Raw genomic sequence first — 22,671 nt, forward strand, 5'->3', positions numbered from 1 at the left:
GCTAAATCAACACTTGAGTGGTTTAAAGGGACACATTTAAATGTCTTGGAATGGCCTAATCAAAGCCCAGACCTCAATCCAATTGAGAATCTATGGTATGACTTAAAGATTGCTGTACACCAGAGGAACCCATCCAACTTGAACGAGCTGGAGCAGTTTTGCCTTGAAGAATGGGCAAAAATCCCAGTGGCTAGATGTGCCAAGCTTATAGAGACATAACCCAAGAGACTTGCAGCTATAATTGCTGCAAAAGGTGGCTACAAAGTATTGACTTTGAGGGGGTGAATAGTTATGCACGCTCAAGTTCAGTTTTTTGTCTTATTTCTGGTTTGTTTCACAATAAAAATATGTTTTATCTTCAAAGTGGTAGGCATGTTGTGTAAATCAAATGATACAAACCCCCCAAAAATAAATGTTAATTCCAGGTTGTAAGACACGCGTGCATGCGTGCGTGCGTGCGTGCGTGTGTGCGTGCACCCGTGCAAGTTTGCTCGAGTGAGTGAGTGTGTTCGTGATTACATGTGTATGTATGTATTTATGTATGTACGGTATATCTCTATATGTGTGTGTGTACTTGTATGTGTGTGTTTCAGAAGGGCTGCAGAGTCTGATCCTGATTCTCAGTGAGTGAATGTCAGTCCCTGAAACACCAGGCAGACCACAGTCTCTAATTGGCACAGTTATGACAGGCTAGCAAGTAGGAAAGTAAAAATGCCAAGGGGGATGAATACTTTCGCAAGCCACTGTAGATGTCCACCTTTGTTCCTGCACCCAAGAAAGCAAATGTAACTGAACTAAATGACTAAAGCCCCGTAGCACTCACTTCTGTCATCATGAAGTGCTTTGAGAGGATAATTAAGTATCATATCACCTCTACCTTACCTGACACCCAAGAACCACTTCATTTTGCATACCACCCCAATAGATCCACAGACGATGCAATCGCCATCGCAACTCGCACTGCCCTATCCCATCTGGACAAGAGGAATACCTATGTAAGAAGGCTGTTCATTGACTACAGCTCAACCCTCAACAGCATAGTACACTGCAAGCTCATAATTAAGCTTGGGGCCCTGGGTATGAACCTCGCCCTATGCAACTGGGTACTGGACTTCCCGAAGCTCCTCCCCCAGGAGGTTAAGGTAGGGAACAACAGCTCCACTACGCTGATCATCCACACAGGGGCCCCACAAGGGTGCGTGCTCAGCCCCTTCCTGTACTCCATGTTCACCCATGACTGCGTGGCCACGCACGCCTCCAACTCAATCATCAAGTTTGCAGACGACACAACATTAGTAGGCCTGATTACCAACAATGATGAGACAGCCTACAGGGAGGAGGTGAGGGCCGTGTCGGAGTATTGCCGGAGTGGTCCTCAGGAGGCTGAAGAAATTGGGCTTGTCCCCTAAGACCCTCACAAACTTTTACAGATGCACCATTGAGAGCATCCTGTCGGTCTGTATGACCGCCTGGTACGGCAACTGCTCCTCCCGCAACCGCAGGGCTGCCCAACGCATCACCGGGGGCACACTGCCTGCCCTCCAGGACACCTACAGCACCCGATGTCACAGGAAGGACAAAAAGATCGTCAAGGACTTCAACCAACTGAGCCATGGCCTGTTCACCCAGCTTTCATCCAGAAGGCGAGGTCAGTACAGCTGCATCAAAGCTGGGAGTGAGGGACTGAAAAACAGCTTCTATCTCAAGGCCATCTGACTGTTAAATAGCCATCAATAGCCGGCCCAGTACAGTGCTCTGAACTTAATCACTGTCGCTAGCCGGCTACCACCCGGTTACTCAATCCTTCACCTTAGAGCCTGCTGCCCTATGTACATAGACATGGAATCACTGGTCACTTTAATAATGTAACACTGGTCACTTTAATAATGTTTACATACTGTTTTACAGATTTCAGATTTAAACTGTATTCTAGTCAATGCCACTCCGACATTGCTCATCCTAATATTAATATATTTCTTAATTCCATTCTTTTACTTTTAGATTTGTGTATTATTGTGAATTGTTAGATACTACTGCACTTTTGGAGCTAGGAACACAAGCTTTTTGCTACCCCCACAATAACATCTGCTAAACATGTATATGCGACCAAGAAAATGTGATTTGATTTGAGAAGAGAAAAAAGAAAAGAGAAAGAAAGATAGAGACATGGTAGACCCAGCACCTGACCCCTAGCAAATGAAATTTAGGGAGCGCATTTGCAGCCTCTCTTTCTCCTCTGCCATAATGGCTGCATTCTCTCCATTCTTACGTCCTGAGTAGAGGAGAGAGAGCGAGGAAGTTAGACCATTGTTACCTCCAGGGAGAATGGGCTCCTAATTTACCATAAACCTCAACTATTGAGGACCAGACTCCTTTCACCACGGTGTCCTGCTAATAAAATAATTGGAAAGTCATTCACTGCTTAACTTCCATTTATTCATGTTCTTTTCACTAATAGAGAGAAGGGCATTTTATTGCCCTCGCCCTCCTCACCCAGAGCCTGCACACAGTCCATATATTAGTCTATATCACGTATGCACACACTCTCGCAAACATGTACGCACGCGCACACACACACACTCTGGACAAGGTCCCTGGGAGGGAGAATCACCCCTCTCATCCACCGGACAGGTTCACAGCTCGGAGGAGATAGGAATGTCAAGTATTTTGCGAAGGTGTGTGTGAAGGGTTGGAGTGTTATTGGAGTGTGTACTGGACCACTCAGGGGAGAGGTAAAGTTTACCTGTCAGGTGTGTCTAGAGCAAGTGAGAGGAGGGAGAGCAATTTATGACACACACTCACACTGACACACACTTGCGCACTGACACACATTTTCACACATTTTCACACACACACACACACACACAATTGCACATAGAAACGGCTGTGGATGGCAATGCTATTCTTAGGGCAGTGCTTTGCCTTTTGTTTGTTTTGAAGGTGATGTGTGTGCATTTGCAAATCCTGGCTTCTCCTGATTTTTTTAACAGATACAATACACATCAAAGGACTATAAAACTTAAAAAGAGGCAGGGAAAGAGGTCTTAATACAAAAGCTTTGCTGACTCAATAAAACTATACTGAACAAAAATATAAACGAAACATGCAACCATTTCAACGATTTTACTGAGTTACAGTTCATATAAGGAAATCAGTTAAATTAAATAAATTCATTAGGCCCTAATCTATGGATTCCACATGACTGGGCAGGGGCACAGCCATGGGTGGGCCTGAGAGGGCATAGGCCCACCCACTTGGGAGCCAGGCCCACCCACTGGAGAGCCAAGCCCAACCAATCAGAATGAGTTTTTTCCCACAAATAGGCTTTGTTACAGGCAGAAATACTCCTCAGTTTCATCAGCTGTCCAGGCGGCTGGTCTCAGACGACCCCGCAGGTGAAGAAGCCGGATGTGGAGGTCCTGGGCTGGCATGGTTACACGTGGTCTGCGGTTGTCTAAATTGGTCAGGTGGATGGATTATCTTGGCAAAGGAGAAATGCTCACTAATGGGGATGTAAACAAATTTTCTGCACAAATTTTGAGAGAAATAAGATTTTTGTGCGTATGGAACATTTCATGGATCTTTTATTTCAGCTCATGAAACATGGAATCAACTCTTTACATGTTGCATTTATATTGTTGTGTGTGTGTGCATGACTGTGTTTGATAAACTGTGGGAATTAGCAACATCCCACTGGGCACACATGGTTGAATCAAGGTTGTTTACACGTCATTTCAATTTAAATGAAGCTGGACCAACGTGGAATAGATGCTGAATTGACATCTGTGCCCAGTGGAACGGCATTGCCACTCTCTCACCTCTCTCTGGTTGCAGCTCTTTCCCCTCAGTTTCTCACAGTTTGTTTGTGACCTGGTGGATAATACCTGTATCTCTGCCTGCCTGTTGGGCTTTACTCCCTTGTTTCTGCTGCTTTGTAGAGCTAAAAGTAGATATCTAGCGGTTTATTGCACTGTGTTTTTTCATGTTTGGAATGGATGTGCCCCTTTTTTTCTGTCTTTAGCACAGCGTCGGGTAGATATCTCCCCGGCTTTGATGATGTTTGGTTGTGTGTGTGCGTGTGCGTGTGTGTTTGTGTTTTTGCGTGCGTGCGTGTGTTTATGTGCATACGTGCGTGCGTGCGTGTGTACGTGCATCTGTGCAAGTTTGCTCGAGTGAGTGAGTGTTTTCATGCTTACATGTGTATGTATGTATTTATGTATGTACGGTATATCTCTATATGTGCGTGTGTACTTGTATGTGTGTGTTACAGAAGGGCTGCAGAGTCTGATCCTGATTCTCAGTGAGTGAATGTCAGTCCCTGAAACACCAGGCAGACCACAGTCTCTAATTGGCACAGTTATGACAGGCTAGCAAGTGAGTTTGTGTGCGTTGGCACTGATCTTAAACTGTGCCTCCAAGACTTTCTGAAGGCTGTTGTACCAAGGCAACTGCATCTCCTCTTCTTCTATCCAAAATACTTTCTTTCCCCTTGTTGTTTGGAGAAAAGATTCACAAACTATATTCATAAAGTGCTGAGAAAGAGAGGTAAAGAGAAAAAAGTATTTTCATAATAGCGCCACATTTTAGCACTGTCTTTAGGATAACCCAAAAAGATTTCACAATAATGTTTTCTTTTCATGTTAACCTTTCATGAGCCTCTACCCCGGGTCCGGGATCACCCCCCACCCCCCCACACACTGATTAGCATAGCTAGCATAGCTTCACAAGTAGATAGTAGCATCTAAATATCATTAAATCACAAGTCCAAGACACCAGATGAAAGATACAGATCTTGTGAATAAACCCATCGTTTCTGTTTTTAAAAATGTTTTACAGGGAAGACACAATATGTAAATCTATTAGCTAAACACGTTAGCAAAATACACAATTTCTTTGTCCACCATTTTTTCTCTCCACCAGTAGCTATCACCAATTCGGCTAAACTAAGATATTGATAGCCACTAACCAAGAAAAAAACTCATCAGATGACAATCTGATAACATATTTATGGTATAGGATAGGTTTTGTTAGAGAAATGTGCATATTTCAGGTAGAAATCACAGTTTACAATTGCACCCACAGTCACAACTGGACTAGAATTACTAAAGAGAGCAACGTGTATGACCAATTTACTCATCATAAAACACTTCATAAAAATAGACAAAGCATAGCAATGGAAAGACACAGTTCTTGTGAATTCAGACAATATTTCAGATTTTCTAAGCGTTTTACAGCGAAAACACAATAAATCGATAAGTTAGCATACCACATGTGCAAACGTTACCAGAGCATCGATTCAAGCCAAAGAGAGCTATAACGTAATCATCGCCAAAATATATTATTTTCACTAACCTTCTCAGAATTCTTCCGATGACACTCCTGTAACATCATTTTACAACATACATATAGAGTTTGTTCGAAAATGTGCATATTTAGCCATACAAAACCGTGGTTATACAATGAAAATAGTAGGAAATCAAGCCTCAAAATGTCGGACGTCATCTTTCAGAGTGATCTAGTTTAATCGAAAGCTAATCATATACTTGACTAAAAAATACAGGGTTGACAGGAATCGAAAGACAAATTAGTTCTTAATGCAATCGCTGATTTACATTTCTAAAATTATCCTTACTTTCTTATACAGCGTTCGCCAAGAGAAGCTATAACAAACAAAATGGCGTAATATGCGTTTAAAATATTTCGACAGAACAACGATTTATCATATTAAATATTTCTTACTATGAGGTGATTTTCCATCAGATTCTTGGGCAATGTATCCTTTCTTGGGTCTAATCTTCTTTTGGTCGATAGATGTCCTCTGTCCTTCGAAATGTCCACTAACGATCGAACGGGACCCCGAAACGTGCCCAAAGTTTCAGAGTGCACGACAAAGAAATTCCTCAAAATCGCACTAAACGGATATAAATTGCTATAAAACGGTTAAAATTAACTACATTATGATGTTTCTAACAACTATAACGAGTAAAAACATGACCGGAGAAATATCACTGGCTAAACAACCATTTGGAAGGAGGCAGGTCTGATGTCCATCTTGCGCAAGACGCATGCAGGAAGAGAACGGTACTTCCACGTTTTCGTGTTTTATAGTGGCTCTGATTGCGCAATCGAATCCATTCAAAACGTCATGACGTACTGACACCCAGAGGAAGACGTAGGCAGTGTCGGTTTCTCCATAGCATTTACAGGCACCTTAAAACCGACCCCAGATCAGGGGTCAAAATTTCTGAAATCTGACTCCCTTTCAGGAAAAGTGCTGTAGAAGTAGTTCTGTACCACTCAGAGACAAAATTCCAACGGCTATAGAAACTAGAAAGTGTTTTCTATCCAATAATAACAATAATATGCATATTGTACGATCAAGAATTGAGCACGAGGCAGTTTAATTTGGAGACCAAAAAATGCTAATGCGGAACAGCACCCCCTATAGTTGCAAGAAGTTTTAATTGTCCTAACATAAAAGTAGGAAATGTGACCTTTCCTTTTGAAAATATTTTCCGAACAAAAAATCATTTCAATATTTGAGGTCGTTATGGATGATATACAAAGCTGAAAATCCACTCTTTTGTTCCATGGATGGCTTATTTTGGTTGTGAGGATTGCAAAGAAGGCAATATTATTGTATTTTTATTCATGCGTTTGTCTGTCTGTGTGTGCGAGTGAGTGAGTGTGTTCGTGCTTACATGTATTTATCCACATTTCTTCCAAACCTCAACTCAAACAATAACACATGGTCAATTTGTAACCACTCCCTATGACCAAATACAGACAATATGGGAAAAAGTCCAGAAAGCCCTTCCCGTGAGAAGACATCTGTACTGGATCAAATGCACCAGTCATGTTATGAGATGGTTGTAGCATTGTAAAAAATAATGTTAAAACTATGTTTTATTGTCACATACACCAGATAGGTGCAGTGAAATGTGTTGTTTCAAAAGGTCAAATAGAGTCTAGAGCTTCTATTTGTCCTGGTTCACACATGTACAAGTGTGTGGTGTGAAATGGAAATGTATTTTTTGCTTATCTCACGCAGACACCCAGAGAGTGGGGTCACGGCCAGGGATCAGCCATTATTGACGGCGACCCTGAAGCAACGAGGGTTACGTGCCTTGCTCAATGACACATCGACAGATTTTTCAACTTGTCGGCTCGGTTATTTGAAGCAGCGGCCTTTTGATTCCTGGCCCCACGCTCTAACCACTAGGCTACCTGTGCCCTACCTACACCCTACCTGCCGTTTAGTGAGTAAGGACCCTGAGATTTGGTGAATCAGGTTTGATAGATCTCGTCTAATGGGAGGAGGTTTAGCTGGGGTAATCCCAAGTGCCAGTATGAAAACCAGTGGTTCCGACAACAGCATATATACGTGTGTGCCCGTGTGTGTGTGTGTGCATCTGCTTGAGCGAGCACATGTATATATACCTATGACAGTACATATACATTTGTCTTTGTACATACCTCTGTTTGTTTGTGTCTCTCTCCTTCTCCCTGAATCTGTACTGCATGGGCTGAGCTAAGCTAATAAGGGCTCTACTGGGGACAAACACAGAGAGCTACAATATTGTGCTGAAAAAGAGACATCCAGTGTTCCGTGAGTTTTCCCTTCAAACAACAGCTCTAAACCCTGCGGGAGCTAGCTAGTAAGTGCTAAACCCTGCAGGAGCGAGCTGGACAGCGCTAAACCCTGCAGGAGCTAGGTAGACAGTGCTAAACCCTGCAGGAGCTAGCTGGACAGCACTAAACTCTGCAGGAGCTACCTAGTCAGCGCTAAACCCTGCAGGAGCTAGCTGGTCAGCGCTAAACCCTGCAGGTGATAGCTAACAGGGCTAAACCCTGCAGGAGCTAGGTAGACAGTGCTAAACCCTGCAGGAGCTAGCTGGACAGTGCTAAACCCTGCAGGAGCTACGTAGATAGCGCTAAACCTTGCAGGATCTAGCTGGACAGCACTAAACCCTGCAGGAGCTAGCTGGTCAGCGCTAAACCCTGCAGGTGATAGCTGGACAGTGCTAAACCCTGTAGGAGCTAGGTAGACAGTGCTAAACCCTGCAGGAGCTAGCTGGACAGTGCTAAACCCTGCAGGAGCTACGTAGATAGCGCTAAACCTTGCAGGATCTAGCTGGACAGCACTAAACTCTGCAGGAGCTACCTAGTCAGCGCTAAACCCTGCAGGAGCTAGCTGGTCAGCGCTAAACCCTGCAGGTGATAGCTAGACAGGGCTAAACCCTGCAGGAGCTAGCTGGACAGCGCTAAACCTGCAGGAGCTAGCTAGACAGTGCTAAACCCTTCAGGAGCTAGCTGGACAGCGCTAAACCCTGCAGGAGCTAGCTAGACAGTGCTAAACCCTGCAGGAGCTAGCTGGACAGAGCTAAACCCTGCAGGAGCTAGAAAGACAGAGCTAAACCCTGCAGGAGCTAGCTGGACAGCGCTAAACCCGACAGGAGCTAGCTAGACAGTGCTAAACCCTGCAGGAGCTAGCTGGACAGAGCTAAACCCTGCAGGAGCTAGAAAGACAGAGCTAAACCCTGCAGGAGCTAGAAAGACAGTGCTAAACCCTGCAGGAGCTAGCTGGACAGCGCTAAACCCGACAGGAGCTAGCTAGACAGTGCTAAACCCTGCAGGAGCTAGCTGGACAGCGCTAAACCCTGCAGGAGCTAGCTAGACAGCACTAAACACTGCAGGAGCTAGCTGGACAGTGCTAAACCCTGCAGGAGCTAACTAGACAGCGCTAAACCCTGCAGGAGCGAGCTAGACAGCGCTAAACCCTGCAGGAGGTAGCTAGACAGCAGTAAACCCTGCAGGAGCTAGAAAGACAGCGCTGTCATCTCCACTAGCGCTAACTTAGCCCTTAAACAGACAGACAGACATACAGACAGACAGACAGACAGACAGACAGACAGACAGACAGACAGACAGACAGACAGACAGACAGACAGACAGACAGACAGACAGACAGACAGACAGACAGACAGACAGACTATTTTAAATGAGAGCAGGAAGGAATGACATTATAAAATTGGTTTTCTCTGTTTTGTTATTCCTCAATAGTGTAGAGGAAGAATGAATGTAAACATGACTATAATACTTACATTCTTGTATACTATTACTCAGCATTAGTAGAACAACACTGTAAATAATCTAGAAATGTTGTGGAAACATGGTGGACATGTGGTAGAGAGATATTTAGGAGCTGATTTCCATCTTCCTCTCTGCACCCCGGGGGCAGCAATACATAGAGCATCACTCCTCTATCATTTTCCTCCTCTCTTTTATTCCCCTCCTCCTCTCCTTTCCTCTCCCTTGTTTTCCCCGGAGAGCCAGTGGCACGATAATTTGTCATTTGATTCAGTTTTGCCAGGCAGAGGGAAGCTTAGCTCACTGATAAGATATCCTTAAGTTGCCAGTAATGAGGAGGTTTGCTTTGATCCGTCGACAAATAGGTCATTTAACCAGCGTCTGCTTTCTGACGAGAGACATTCCACTGTCTCACACGTTCTCGCACACACACACACACAACCCTTTGTCTCTAGGAAGGGGAGAGAGAATAAGACAGTGAAAGAGAGAGAGAGTGTGAGAGAGAGAGAGAGTTCCAAAAAAGGTCCAGTCGCCAGGACCACAAATTCCATCTAGACACCGTTGCCCTAGAGCACACAAAAAACTATACATACCTCGGCCTAAACATCAGCACCACAGGTAGCTTCCACAGAGCTGTGAACGATCTGAGAGACAAGGCAAGAAGGGCATTCTATGCCATCAAAAGGAACATAAATTTCAACATACCAATTAGGATCTGGCTAAAAATACTTGAATCAGTCATAGAGCCCATTGCCCTTTATGGTTGTGAGGTCTGGGGTCCGCTCACCAACCAAGATTTCACAAAATGGGACAAACACCAAATTGAGACTCTGCATGCAGAATTCTGCAAAAATATCCTCCGTGTACAACGTAGAACACCAAATAATGCATGCAGAGCAGAATTAGGCCGATACCCACTAATTATCAAAATCCAGAAAAGAGCCGTTAAATTCTACAACCACCTAAAAGGAAGCGATTCCCAAACCTTCCATAACAAAGCCATCACCTACAGAGAGATGAACCTGGAGAAGAGTCCCCTAAGCAAGCTGGTCCTAGGGCTCTGTTCACAAACACAAACACACCCCACAGAGCCCCAGGACAACAGCACAATTAGACCCAACCAAATCATGAGAAAACAAAAAGATAATTACTTGACACATTGGAAAGAATTAACAAAAAAACAGAGCAAACTAGAATGCTATTTGGCCCTAAACAGAGAGTACACAGTGGCAGAATACCTGACCACTGTGACTGACCCAAACTTAAGGAAAGCTTTGACTATGTACAGACTCAGTGAGCATAGCCTTGCTATTGAGAAAGGCCGCCGTAGGCAGACATGGCTCTCAAGAGAAGACAGGCTATGTGCTCACTGCCCACAAACGGAGGTGGAAACTGAGCTGCACTTCCTAACCTCCTGCCCAATGTATGACCATATTAGAGAGACATATTTCCCTCAGATTACACAGATCCACAAAGAATTCGAAAACAAATCCAATTTTGATAAACTCCCATATCTACTGGGTGAAATTCCACAGTGTGCCATCACAGCAGCAAGATTTGTGACCTGTTGCCACAAGAAAAGGGCAACCAGTGAAGAACAAACACCATTGTAAATACAACCCATATCTATGTTTATTTATTTTAACTTGTGTGCTTTAACCATTTGTACATTGTTACAACACTGTATATATATAATATGACATTTGTAATGTCTTTATTGTTTTGAAACTTCTGTATGTGTAATGTTTACTGTTAATTTTTATTGTTTATTTCACTTTTGTATATTATCTACCTCACTTGCTTTGGCAATGTTAACACATGTTTCCCATGCCAATAAAGCCCCTTGAATTGAATTGAATTGAATTGAATTGAGAGAGAGAGAGAGAGAGAACAACTGTTCACATTTATTAGCGCCCTTCAAAATGTACCCCTTTATCATTCATTACCCAGCAGAGGGCTGTGACTGTGTACACACATTTCACACACCCACAGTGACACACACATACACACAAACACACACCTATACACACACACACAGACACACACAAACAGACATTGGAATCAAATTACTGTGATTTTTTAGCAGTGTCCCTTATTGTTACATTGATGTTGTGTGAACGTTGTGGGATGGAAAGACTGGGGAGACATGCATGTGGCTGATTCTCCCCCAAGCAGGAGGAATTGAAAGCTGGTGGGAAATCAGGGGGCGGGAAGAACTGGGAATAAATTAAGAAGTGCTATCACTTCCTAACTGGGAAGGATTTATGCGCCGCTGCCAAGTCCAACAGATTGAAGTCATTTCATTTTTCATGCATGGTTTCTGTCCCCATAGTAACTCCCTGAAACAGAGAGAAAGAGAGAGTGAGACAGAGAAGGAGAGGGGGTAGGTAGTTTGGCAGTGGAGTGTGTAATCGCTCCATGTGCCTTGTAGGACTGGAAGCAACGTAAGAAGTCGGTGAGGTTTCGATCCTCAAGCCCCGACTTGATACCTCAAATAAATGAGCAGAGAATAGTAGGATGGGGAGAGTTCAACCCAGCTGCTAGTTACACTTATAGCTCTCTCTCTCTCCTCTGTTTGCTGTTGTTGTTGTTGTTTTGAGGATGGTACATCTTTGAAGTACTAGTAGCCAATGCTTAAAAACAACTTGTTAATTATCTTAGCCGTCAGCTTTCAAGTACTTCACTGCTCCTAACGTAAGGCCTTGTGCACGCACACACACACACACACACACACACACACACACACACACACACACACACACACACACACACACACACACACACACACACACACACACACACACACACACACACACACACACACACACACACACACACACACACACACACACACACCAGCAGCAGCTCTTCCAAACTGCATTAGTACTCTGTCCTCTGATCCTCTGACAGCTCCTCTGATCTTTCAGAAGGAGAACATGTGTGGTTCACTTTTCACATTTTATCTTTAGTAATTTGACATTATCTCCATCTCATCTCTCCAATTCCCTGTGTGTGTGTGCCTGCGTGCATGCGTGCTTGCGTGTGTGTGTGTGTGTGTGTGTGTGTGTGTGTGTGTGTGTGTGTGTCTGTGCCTGTATCTGTGCCTGTGTCTGTGTCTGTGTCTGTGTCTGTGTCTGTGTCTGTGTCTGTGTCTGTGTGTGTGTGTGTGTGTGTGTGTGTGTGTGTGTGTGTGTGTGTGTGTGTGTGTGTGTGTGTGTGTGTGTGTGTGTGTGTGTGTGTGTGTGTGTGTTTGGCATATGAAAGGACTCGCGTGATGTGGGATATGGTATTATTACAGCGTATTGACAGTGGAGAGTGCAAGGAGAAGAGGATGAGGACGATTTTGACAGGTTGTTATAGTGGTGTTAGGAGTAGTCTGGATGACACCTGTCTGATATAATATGTCCTAGTCCTTCCCTGGCCCTTGTTAGTCTCAGGCCATTCTCTCCCTGGTGTGTCAAAAGGACTGCCAAATTGGTACCATGAGTGCTGAAAGATGGAGACAACTTTGGGGGGACTCTTTCTCTTTAGGAGCACTCATGGCTTTCTCCTGGAATAATCACTGATTGGAGACGAGGTGGTGGATAGGAGGACTGTGTGTGCGCGCGTGTGTGTGTGTTTGTGTGTTATTGCTGAAATAGCAGCACTAGCACCCTTTCCTCTAATGGAAGGAGGTTGGAGGGCTGACTAGGACCTTATTTGGGAGCTAAAGGAAAGACCCCTACAAATGAAGCCCAATTGCTCTGCACTTCAGCCCAAATCACACTCTGTGCAGTGTACGTAATGTACTTATTAGCTCTTCTGCTATTGAAAGCTGTGAATATGTGTGTGTGTGCATGTGTGCTTGTACAGTCGTGTGTAATACATCTCCAGCTGTTCTCTCCTTAGGTTAACCTCACTAGGGTATGTGGGACGGTAGCATCCCACCTCATCAACAGCCGGTGAAATTGCAGGGCGCCAAATTCAAAACAACAGAAATCCCATAATTTAAATTCCTCAAACATACAAGTATTTTACACCATTTTAAAGATACACTTGTTGTAAATCCAGCCAAAGTGTCCGATTTCAAAAAGGTTTTACTACGAAAGCACACCAAACGATTATGTTAGGTTAGCGCCAAGTCACAGAAAAAGACAGCCATTTTTCCAGCCAAAGAGAGGAGTAACAACAAGCAGAAATAGAGATAAAATGAATCACTAAACTTTGATGATCTTCATCAGATGACACTCATAAGACTTCATGTTACACAATACATGTATGTTTTGTTCGGTAAAGTTCATATTTATATCCAAAAATCTGAGTTTAGGCGGGACGCTACTGTCTCACTTGGCAAAAAGACAGAGAAAATGCAGAGCGCCAAATTCAAATTAATTACTATAAAAATTACTATAAAAATCTAACTTTCATTAAATCACACATGAAAGATACCAAATTAAAGCTACACTGGTTGTGAATCCAGCCAACATGTCAGAACTCAAATAGGCTTTTCGGCTAAAGCAAACGATGCTATTATCTGAGTTAGCACCATTGTAAACAAAGAGAGAGAAGCATATTTCAACCCTGCAGGCGCGACACAAAACGCAGAAATAAAAATATAATTAATGCCTTACCTTTGATGAGCTTCTGTTGTTGGCACTCCAATATGTCCCATAAACATCACAAATGGTCCTTTTGTTCGATTAATTCCGTCGATATATATCCAAAATGCCCATTTATTTGGCGCGTTTGATCCAGAAAAACACTGGTTCCAAATTAGGTTACCTGTAAACTTTGCCAAAAAATTTCAAACTACTTTTGTAATACAACTTTAGGTGTTTTTTTACGTAAATAATCAATCAAATTGAAGACGGGATGATCTGTGTTCAATACAGGATTAAAACCAACTGTAGCTAGCTTTCTGGTCATGCTCTTCTAACAAACAGGACACTTCGAGTGACCCTCCTTCAAGATGGCCGTACTTCTTCATTACACAAAGGATAACCTCAACTCATTTCTAAAGACTTGACATCCAGTGGAAGCGGTAGGAACTGCAAGAAGTTCTCAATGAAAATCCATTGAAAAGAGAGTGACCTCAAAAAAAAAAGAAATCTGAATGGTTTGTGCTCGGGGTTTCGCCTGCTAAATAAGTTATGTTATACTCACAGACATGATTCAAACAGTTTTAGAAAATTCAGAGTGTTTTCTATCCAAATCTACTAATAATATGCATATCTTATCTTCTGGGGATGAATAGCTGTCAGTTTAATTTGGCCATGCTTTTCATCCAAAATTCCGAATGCTGCCCCCTACCCAAGAGAAGTTAATCTTTGTTTTTCTCTGAAACGGTTTATTCTTAATTTGTTTGCTGTCACTTTCCTAGTTATGGTATTTACAAGATGACATTTAAATGTTCTTATTTGTCTTTTTTTGCTCATGTTGTGACAGTGTTCTAAGCACAGTCCCTGTAAGAGCTTTTTACATCTCCAATTGTCAAGCAGAAGAAAAATTATCTTTGCCAAATGCTTGTTGATTTATTTTTCCATCCCTTGAAAGAAATAGAAATAGTGAATTTCCTGTTTGAAATACTAAGGTTGTGCACCATTCTATAGCACTAATAAAATCTATTTTTGATGAATATATAATATGTGATGATTGTCCCCTGGGTCTGGCCCACAGTATCATTGGTCTCCCAGCTTCTATATGATGATCTAGTCCTGGAATAAACACCTTACCAATCACACCAATGGATGAAGTGGCATGGAGGAGATTATGCAGTGTTTTACATTAGCGCCGGTCATCGGCTAATCAGCCGGTTACAGACTCATTTTCAGCCATATACTTTTCCACTTCATATTAACTAAGCTATTTATTTATTTATTTATTTTTTATTCGGTAGTCCGTCGAGCCCTGTCCCGCTAGAATGAACGATATGCATCTTCTAGCAATCTATTGATAGAATTTGCTCCTGTCAGTCACAAAGCGAGCGATGACAGGGAAAGGAAGTGAACAGAATGCATCAGTGATTCATATTTTCTGCAACATTCTGAAGAGGCAATGAGAAAGACCCTGTGTGTTTGTGTAGCCGTTAGTGATAATGCTAATAGAAACAGTCTTCTGGTAGATGGAAAGGCTTTCACAAAAACCGTCTCAATGAAATGTTAACTACAAAGTAGCCTATGCTTACCTAGCAGAATTTTTTTATTTTTTTTATTTCACCTTTATTTAACCAGGTAGGCTAGTTGAGAACAAGTTCTCATTTGCAACTGCGACCTGGCCAAGATAAAGCATAGCAGTGTGAACAGACAACACAGAGTTACACATGGAGTAAACAATAAACAAGTCAATAACATGGTAGAAAAAAATGAGAATCTATATACAATGTGTGCAAAAGGCATGAGGTAGGCAATAAATCGAATAATTACAATTTAGCAGATTAACACTGGAGTGATAAATCATCAGATGATCATGTGCAAGAAGAGATACTGGTGTGCAAAAGAGCAGAAAAGTAAATAAATAAAAGCAGTATGGGGGGTGAGGTAGGTAAATTGGGTGGGTAGTTTACAGATGGACTATGTACAGCTGCAGCGATCGGTTAGCTGCTCGGATAGCAGATTTTTAAAGTTGTTGAGGGAGATAAAAGTCTCCAACTTCAGAGATTTTTGCAATTCGTTCCAGTCGCAGGCAGCAGAGAACTGGAAGGAAAGGCGTCCAAATGAGGTTTTGGCTTTAGGGATGATCAGTGAGATACACCTGCTGGAGCGCGTGCTGCGGGTGGGTGTAGCCATCGTGACCAGTGAACTGAGATAAGGCGGCACTTTACCTAGCATAGCCTTGTAGATGACCTGGAGCCAGTGGGTCTGACGACGAACATGTAGCGAGGGCCAGCCAACTAGGGCATACAGGTCGCAGTGGTGGGTCGTATAAGGTGCTTTAGTAACAAAACGAATGGCACTGTGATAAACTGCATCCAGTTTGCTGAGTGGAGTATTGGAGGCTATTTTGTAGATGACATCGCCGAAGTCGAGGATCGGTAGGATAGTCAGTTTTACTAGGGTAAGTTTGGCGGCGTGAGTGAAGGAGGCTTTGTTGCGGAATAGAAAGCCGATTCTTGATTTGATTTTGGATTGGAGATGTTTGATATGAGTCTGGAAGGAGAGTTTGCAGTCTAGCCAGACACCTAGGTACTTATAGATGTCCACATATTCTAGGTCGGAACCGTCCAGGGTGGTGATGCTAGTCGGGCGTGCGGGTGCAGGCAGCGAACGGTTGAAAAGCATGCATTTGGTTTTACTAGCGTTTAAGAGCAGTTGGAGGCCACGGAAGGAGTGTTGTATGGCATTGAAGCTCGTTTGGAGGTTAGATAGCACAGTGTCCAAGGAAGGGCCGGAAGTATATAGAATGGTGTCGTCTGCATAGAGGTGGATCAGGGAATCGCCCGCAGCAAGAGCAACATCATTGATGTATACAGAGAAAAGAGTCGGCCCGAGAATTGAACCCTGTGGTACCCCCATAGAGACTGCCAGAGGACCGGACAACATGCCCTCCGATTTGACACACTGAACTCTGTCTGCAAAGTAGTTGGTGAACCAGGCAAGGCAGTCATTAGAAAAACCGAGGCTACTGAGTCTGCCGATAAGAATATGGTGATTGACAGAGTCGAAAGCCTTGGCCAGGTCGATGAAGACGGCTGCACAGTAATGTCTTTTATCGATGGCGGTTATGATATCGTTTAGTACCTTGAGCGTGGCTGAGGTGCACCCGTGACCGGCTCGGAAACCGGATTGCACAGCGGAGAAGGCACGGTGGGATTCGAGATGGTCAGTGATCTGTTTGTTGACTTGGCTTTCGAAGACCTTAGATAGGCAGGGCAGGATGGATATAGGTCTGTAACAGTTTGGGTCCAGGGTGTCTCCCCCTTTGAAGAGGGGGATGACCGCGGCAGCTTTCCAATCCTTGGGGATCTCAGATGATACGAAGGAGAGGTTGAACAGGCTGGTAATAGGGGGTGCGACAATGGCGGCGGACAGTTTCAGAAATAGGGGGTCCAGATTGTCAAGCCCAGCTGATTTGTATGGGTCCAGGTTTTCCAGCTCTTTCAGAACATCTGCTATCTGGATATGGGTAAAGGAGAAGCTGGGGAGGCTTGGGCGAGTAGCAGCGGGGGGGGCGGGGCTGTTGGCCAAGGTTGGAGTCGCCAGGAGGAAGGCATGGCCAGCCATTGAGAAATGTTTGTTGAAGTTTTCGATTATCACGGACTTATCAGTGGTGACCGTGTTACCTAGCCTCAGTGCAGTGGGCAGCTGGGAGGAGGTGCTCTTGTTTTCCATGGACTTTACAGTATCCCAGAACTTTTTGGAGTTAGAGCTACAGGATGCAAATTTCTGCTTGAAAAAGCTGGCCTTTGCTTTCCTGACTGACTGCGTGTATTGGTTCCTGACTTCCCTGAACAGTTGCATATCGCGGGGGCTCTTCGATGCTATTGCAGTTCGCCACAGGATGTTTTTGTGCCGGTCGAGGGCAGTCAGGCCTGGAGTGAACCAAGGGCTATATCTGTTCTTGGTTCTGCATTTTTTGAACGGAGCATGCTTGTCTAATATGGTGAGGAAGTAACTTTTAAAGAATGACCAGGCATCCTCAACTGACGGGATGAGGTCAATATCCTTCCAGGGTACCCGGGCCAGGTCGATTAGAAAGGCCTGCTCGCAGAAGTGTTTTAGGGAGCGTTTGACAGTGATGAGGGGTGGTCGTTTGACCGCGGACCCGTGGCGGATACAGGCAATGAGGCAGTGATCGCTGAGATCTTGATTGAAGACAGCAGAGGTGTATTTGGAGGGCAGGTTGGTCAGGATAATGTCTATTAGGGTGCCCATGTTTACGGATTTAGGGTTGTACCTGGTGGGTTCCTTGATGATTTGTGTGAGATTGAGGGCATCAAGCTTGGATTGTAGGACTGCCGGGGTGTTAAGCATATCCCAGTTTAGGTCACCTAACAGAACAAACTCTGAAGCTAGATGGGGAGCGATCAATTCACAGATGGTGTCCAGGGCACAGCTGGGAGCTGAGGGGGGTCGGTAGCAGGCGGCAACAGTGAGAGACTTATTTCTGGAGAGATTAATTTTTAAAATTAGAAGTTCGAACTGTTTGGGCATAGACCTGGAAAGTATGACAGAACTTTGCAGGCTATCTCTGCAGTAGATTGCAACTCCTCCCCCTTTGGCAGTTCTATCTTGACGGAAAGTGTTATAGTTGGGTATGGAAATCCCAGAATTTTTGGTGGCCTTCCTAAGCCAGGATTCGGACACGGCAAGGACATCAGGGTTGGCAGAGTGTGCTAAAGCGGTGAGTAAGGCAAACTTAGGGAGGAGGCTTCTGATGTTGACATGCATGAGGCCAAGGCTTTTTCGATCACAGAAGTCAACAAATGAGGGTGACTGGGGACATGCAGGGCCTGGGTTTACCTCCACATCACCCGAGGAACAGAGGAGTAGTAGGATGAGGGTGCGGCTAAAGGCTATCAAAACTGGTCGCCTAGAGCGTTGGGGACAAAGAATAAAAGGAGCAGATTTATGGGCGTGGTAGAATAGATTCTGGGCATAATGTGCAGACAGGGGTATGGTGGGGCACGGGTACAGCGGAGGCAAGCCCAGGCACTGGGTGATGATAAGAGAGGTTGTATCTCTGGACATGCTGGTCTCAATGGGTGAGGTCACCGCATGTGTGGGGGGTGGGACAAAGGAGGTATCAGAGGTACGGAGAGTGGAACTACGGGGTCCATTGCAAACCAAAACAATGATAATGATAGCTAGCCTGAACAACAGTATGCAAGGCATATTGATATTTGAGAGAGACATACAATAAGGCATAAAGTGATTGCAGGTCTTGATTGGGAGAGCTAGCTAAAACAACAGGTAAGATAACAGCAGCTAGTCCACTAACACAGCAACAACAGGTAAAAATGGCGACGACTAGGCAGAGAGGGTCGGATTAACTACACACAGATCCTGAGTTAAAGCACAGAGCCGACAGATAAAACACAAATAAACAGAATGGAGTACCGTGAATTAATGGACAGTCAAGCAGGCATCAGCTATGTAGCCAAGTGATCATAGTGTCCAGGGGGCAGCCGTAGATGGAGCAGGGAGGCCTCCACTAAGCTAGCACGCGGCGTTTAAAGTTAGTAGCCCGGGGGGTGGTCTGCTCAGACGGAGGGGGTCTGCTCAGACGGAGGCCGGTTGAGGGCACAGCGGGTGGGGTATTCGTCTGCAGACCAGACGTGGTCGTGTCGACAGAGAATCCAAGCCGGATGGCGATGGCGAAAGAGAGGTTGTGAATTGTAGAATTGTGTTTGCTAACTGGTGCTAGCTTCGTGGCAGTGGCGCTAGCTGCGCTAGCTGCAAGCTAGCTGTGAGGATCAGAAGTAGTGGCTCAGGGATTACGGCAGGAATCCGGCGTTGTTGTCGAGAGACAGTCCGATGCTGGTAAATTGGTGAGTAATATCCAGGCTAATAACAGGGCTGGTGTCTGTGCAGAAGGTAAAAGCTGCTAGCAGCGGCAAAAAATGGCTAAATTAGCTTGTAGCTGATTAGCTGGTTAGCTACTGGGGGTTCTTGAAAGTGTTCCAAAGTTAAAAAAATAATAGCGAAAAGAGTCCAGTCCAATTGGCAAAAGAGGTATTGTAGCCCAAGAATTCGCTGGTAGACCTCTTCGGCTAGCCGGCAGATGGGCCTAGCTCAAGGCTAGCTCAAGGCTAACTGGTGCTTGCTTCGGGACAGAGGTGTTAGCCAGTAGTAGCCACTCGGTTGCAGCTAGCTAGCTGTGATGATACGGTGTAATTGTCCAGAGCTTGCGTCAGGAATCCGGTGATGTGGTAGAGAAAAAGCAGTCCTATATGCTCTGGGTTGATATCGCGCTTGCAGACTGGCAGGTATTGGCCCGAGCTGAAGCTGGCTGTGTCCGAGTTAAGGGTGAAGACCGCAGCAGTGGCTAACTGACTACTAGCTAGTTATCTGGCTAGCTTCTGATTGGGGTTACGGTTCTGAAGTATAAAAAATAGCAGATCCGTACCACATTGGGTGAGGCGGAATGTAGGAATGTATATTCAGTTCCTAGATGGAAAGTGAAATTAAAATATATACGAAATGTATACGAAAAATATGAGGACTATTTACACGGGACAAGACAAACACACGTCCGACTGCTACGCCATCTTGGATCATGATGAATGATATCATGATTGTTTTAATCAATTTGTTTTGCAAACTCTGCCATCACATGTGAGCTACAAAAACATTGCTAAACAACAGCTTCTTGCTAAGTGCACACTTGAATTAAAGGGTAACTTACACCAAAAATCTAAATTTCTCTGATTTTTCCCAGACCTCAAAAGTGGTCTCCTGATGTGGTTTATGCATTGTTGTGGACTTCAAACATCCAATTGTGTTGTTTTTCTATTTATAAGGTGTGATTTTGAGAGAGCGAAAACCTGAACATTTTTGGAAAAACTGAAACCATGAAAAATAAAATAGAAGTTGTGTGTGGGGGGGGGGGGGGGGGTCAGCCAAAACATAAAACAGATTTCATAGGGCCCTACTGTCATGTTCGCTGGAACAATTATCGTACTAAACTGCAGCGCGATATGGTTTCCACATAATATTTATTTGAAACGCACAAAACAACAAAGAAAGAAACAAACAAACCTTGACTACAGAGGTGCTACGTGCACTAACTCAAAACAATATCCCATAAAACACAGGTGGAAAAAATGCTACTTAAATATGATCCCCAATTAGAGACAATGATAGCCAGCTGTCTCTAATTGGGAATCATACCAAACACCAACATAGAAAAACTAAACTAGAACCCCACATAGAAAAGAATAACTAGAAAACCCCCCAGTCACGCCCTGACCTACTATACCATAGAAAAACAAAGGCTCTCTATGGTCAGGGTGTGACACCTACCAATGATCATTCTTTATTCATCTAGGCTATGTAAAATCTGAAATATATAATACTTAAGATATAACCTTTAATTAATTTTTCAAGATAATGTTGGCTATTTACTTAATTATTCTGTTTGAATAAATACATAATTTGAAGAACAAACATCATTGTGGTAATTCATATCTTGCAGTAAAACTGTAAAGAGGACTTCAATCTCAAGAGAGACAGGTTAAATGTTTAAAAAAGTTTAATGTTCTCTTAATTACAAAATAGTACTGAACATATAGGCCTAGACCTTAACGATATCCAAAACAACAAACAATACACTGAATTCATACATTTTCAGTAATTTAAATTGAAAAGTCATGTCTTTCTACACAATGCCACACCACATATTCCAATCTGGGAGGTAAATTCGATAAAGTATTCAATAATGTTGCTGTGTATTTCTGGTTGGAATAAAGGCATTAGAATGTACCAAAGGCCACCAAAATAGAGCTTCTTCTGCAAAACATTTTGTCCTGGGGGTTTCTGGATGGCTACTATTGTGGAAAACACTGGATTATGTGTGTACCATCAATGTGTGATATTATTGTTGTATGCAGCGTCAGCATCTACCACTAGGGAACAAACAGATCTGTCAAGGCTTTGGTTTTTCTCCAATCTCCCATATTACTCAATGATTGAATGTGTTATGAAAGATGAAACCCATTTCAGAAACAGTAGTAGACCACAGAGTAAAAACTGACATTCTGTGTCTGTGTGTCTTGGTGCAGATCCGTTCGGACCAGGACCGGAACATCTCCATCCGATACAGCATCACAGGGGTGGGAGCGGACCAGCCACCCAATGAGGTGTTCAGTATCGACCCTGTCGCCGGCAAGATGTTCGTCACCAAGCCGCTGGACAGAGAGAGAAGATCATCTTACCATGTGAGTAACACACACACACACAACTACACGTACACAGCTCTGTAATGAGTTGGTGACAGGCTGGCCGGTTGTCCAGATGGACTATTGATTGAGAGAGTGAAGGGTGAGGAGTGGTGGCTACAGCCACGTGACATTTAACAAGTACAAACGCTCATACAGACCATGAAAATGACTCAACCACTGTGGATCACACACACACACGCACGCAGACACGCACACACACACACATACACAGTGCATTATTACCAGAGTAGCGTCCACCTCAGGTGCTGTAAAGTTAATAATATGCTTAGCAGACTTAATTTTCCCATGCAACCTACACACACATCTTCAGTATGTGGCCCATGTGGGATTTTGCCCTTAAGCTCCGTGCTAACACCAACTAATTATTATATAATTAATATACCACTTTGATGTAGCTACTGTAGGAATTATGCTTGTTGCTTTATCTCCACAATTGCATATCTTGCATTCTCTCTCTCCCTGCTCCTCACATCTCTCGCTCTGTTTGACATGTCTTTGTTTATTTGTTTAACTCAGAGGCCCAGCTTTCCATTGAGAGGCTGAGCAGGGCAGATGTATGCCCAGGAGGATGCAGGATCGATGGGGTGATTTGTTAAGAAAGGCCCAGGCTTGGTGACGGGTTCTTGGATTAAAGCCCAGGCTGGATGTGTCTCTGTCAAATTTTGGTAAAGAACCAAATGTAGCCACACAGTCATAGCTTCTGA

The 22,671-nt window shown here is 43.9% G+C and overlaps 1 protein-coding gene across 1 annotated transcript in view; it reads left to right on the forward strand.

Moving 5' to 3' along the window:
- The window catches only part of LOC139542785 (cadherin-4-like), a 537,007-nt gene that overhangs the window by 423,213 nt on the left and 91,123 nt on the right, over nucleotides 1–22,671 (forward strand). Inside the window, exon 6 of the mRNA XM_071348612.1 lies at nucleotides 21,788–21,943. Within this exon, the coding sequence (XP_071204713.1) occupies nucleotides 21,788–21,943 (156 nt within the window). The remainder of the gene's footprint in view (nucleotides 1–21,787; nucleotides 21,944–22,671) is intronic.

This window comes from Salvelinus alpinus, chromosome 17, assembly GCF_045679555.1.
Source record: "Salvelinus alpinus chromosome 17, SLU_Salpinus.1, whole genome shotgun sequence".
Classification (NCBI taxonomy): domain Eukaryota; kingdom Metazoa; phylum Chordata; class Actinopteri; order Salmoniformes; family Salmonidae; genus Salvelinus; species Salvelinus alpinus.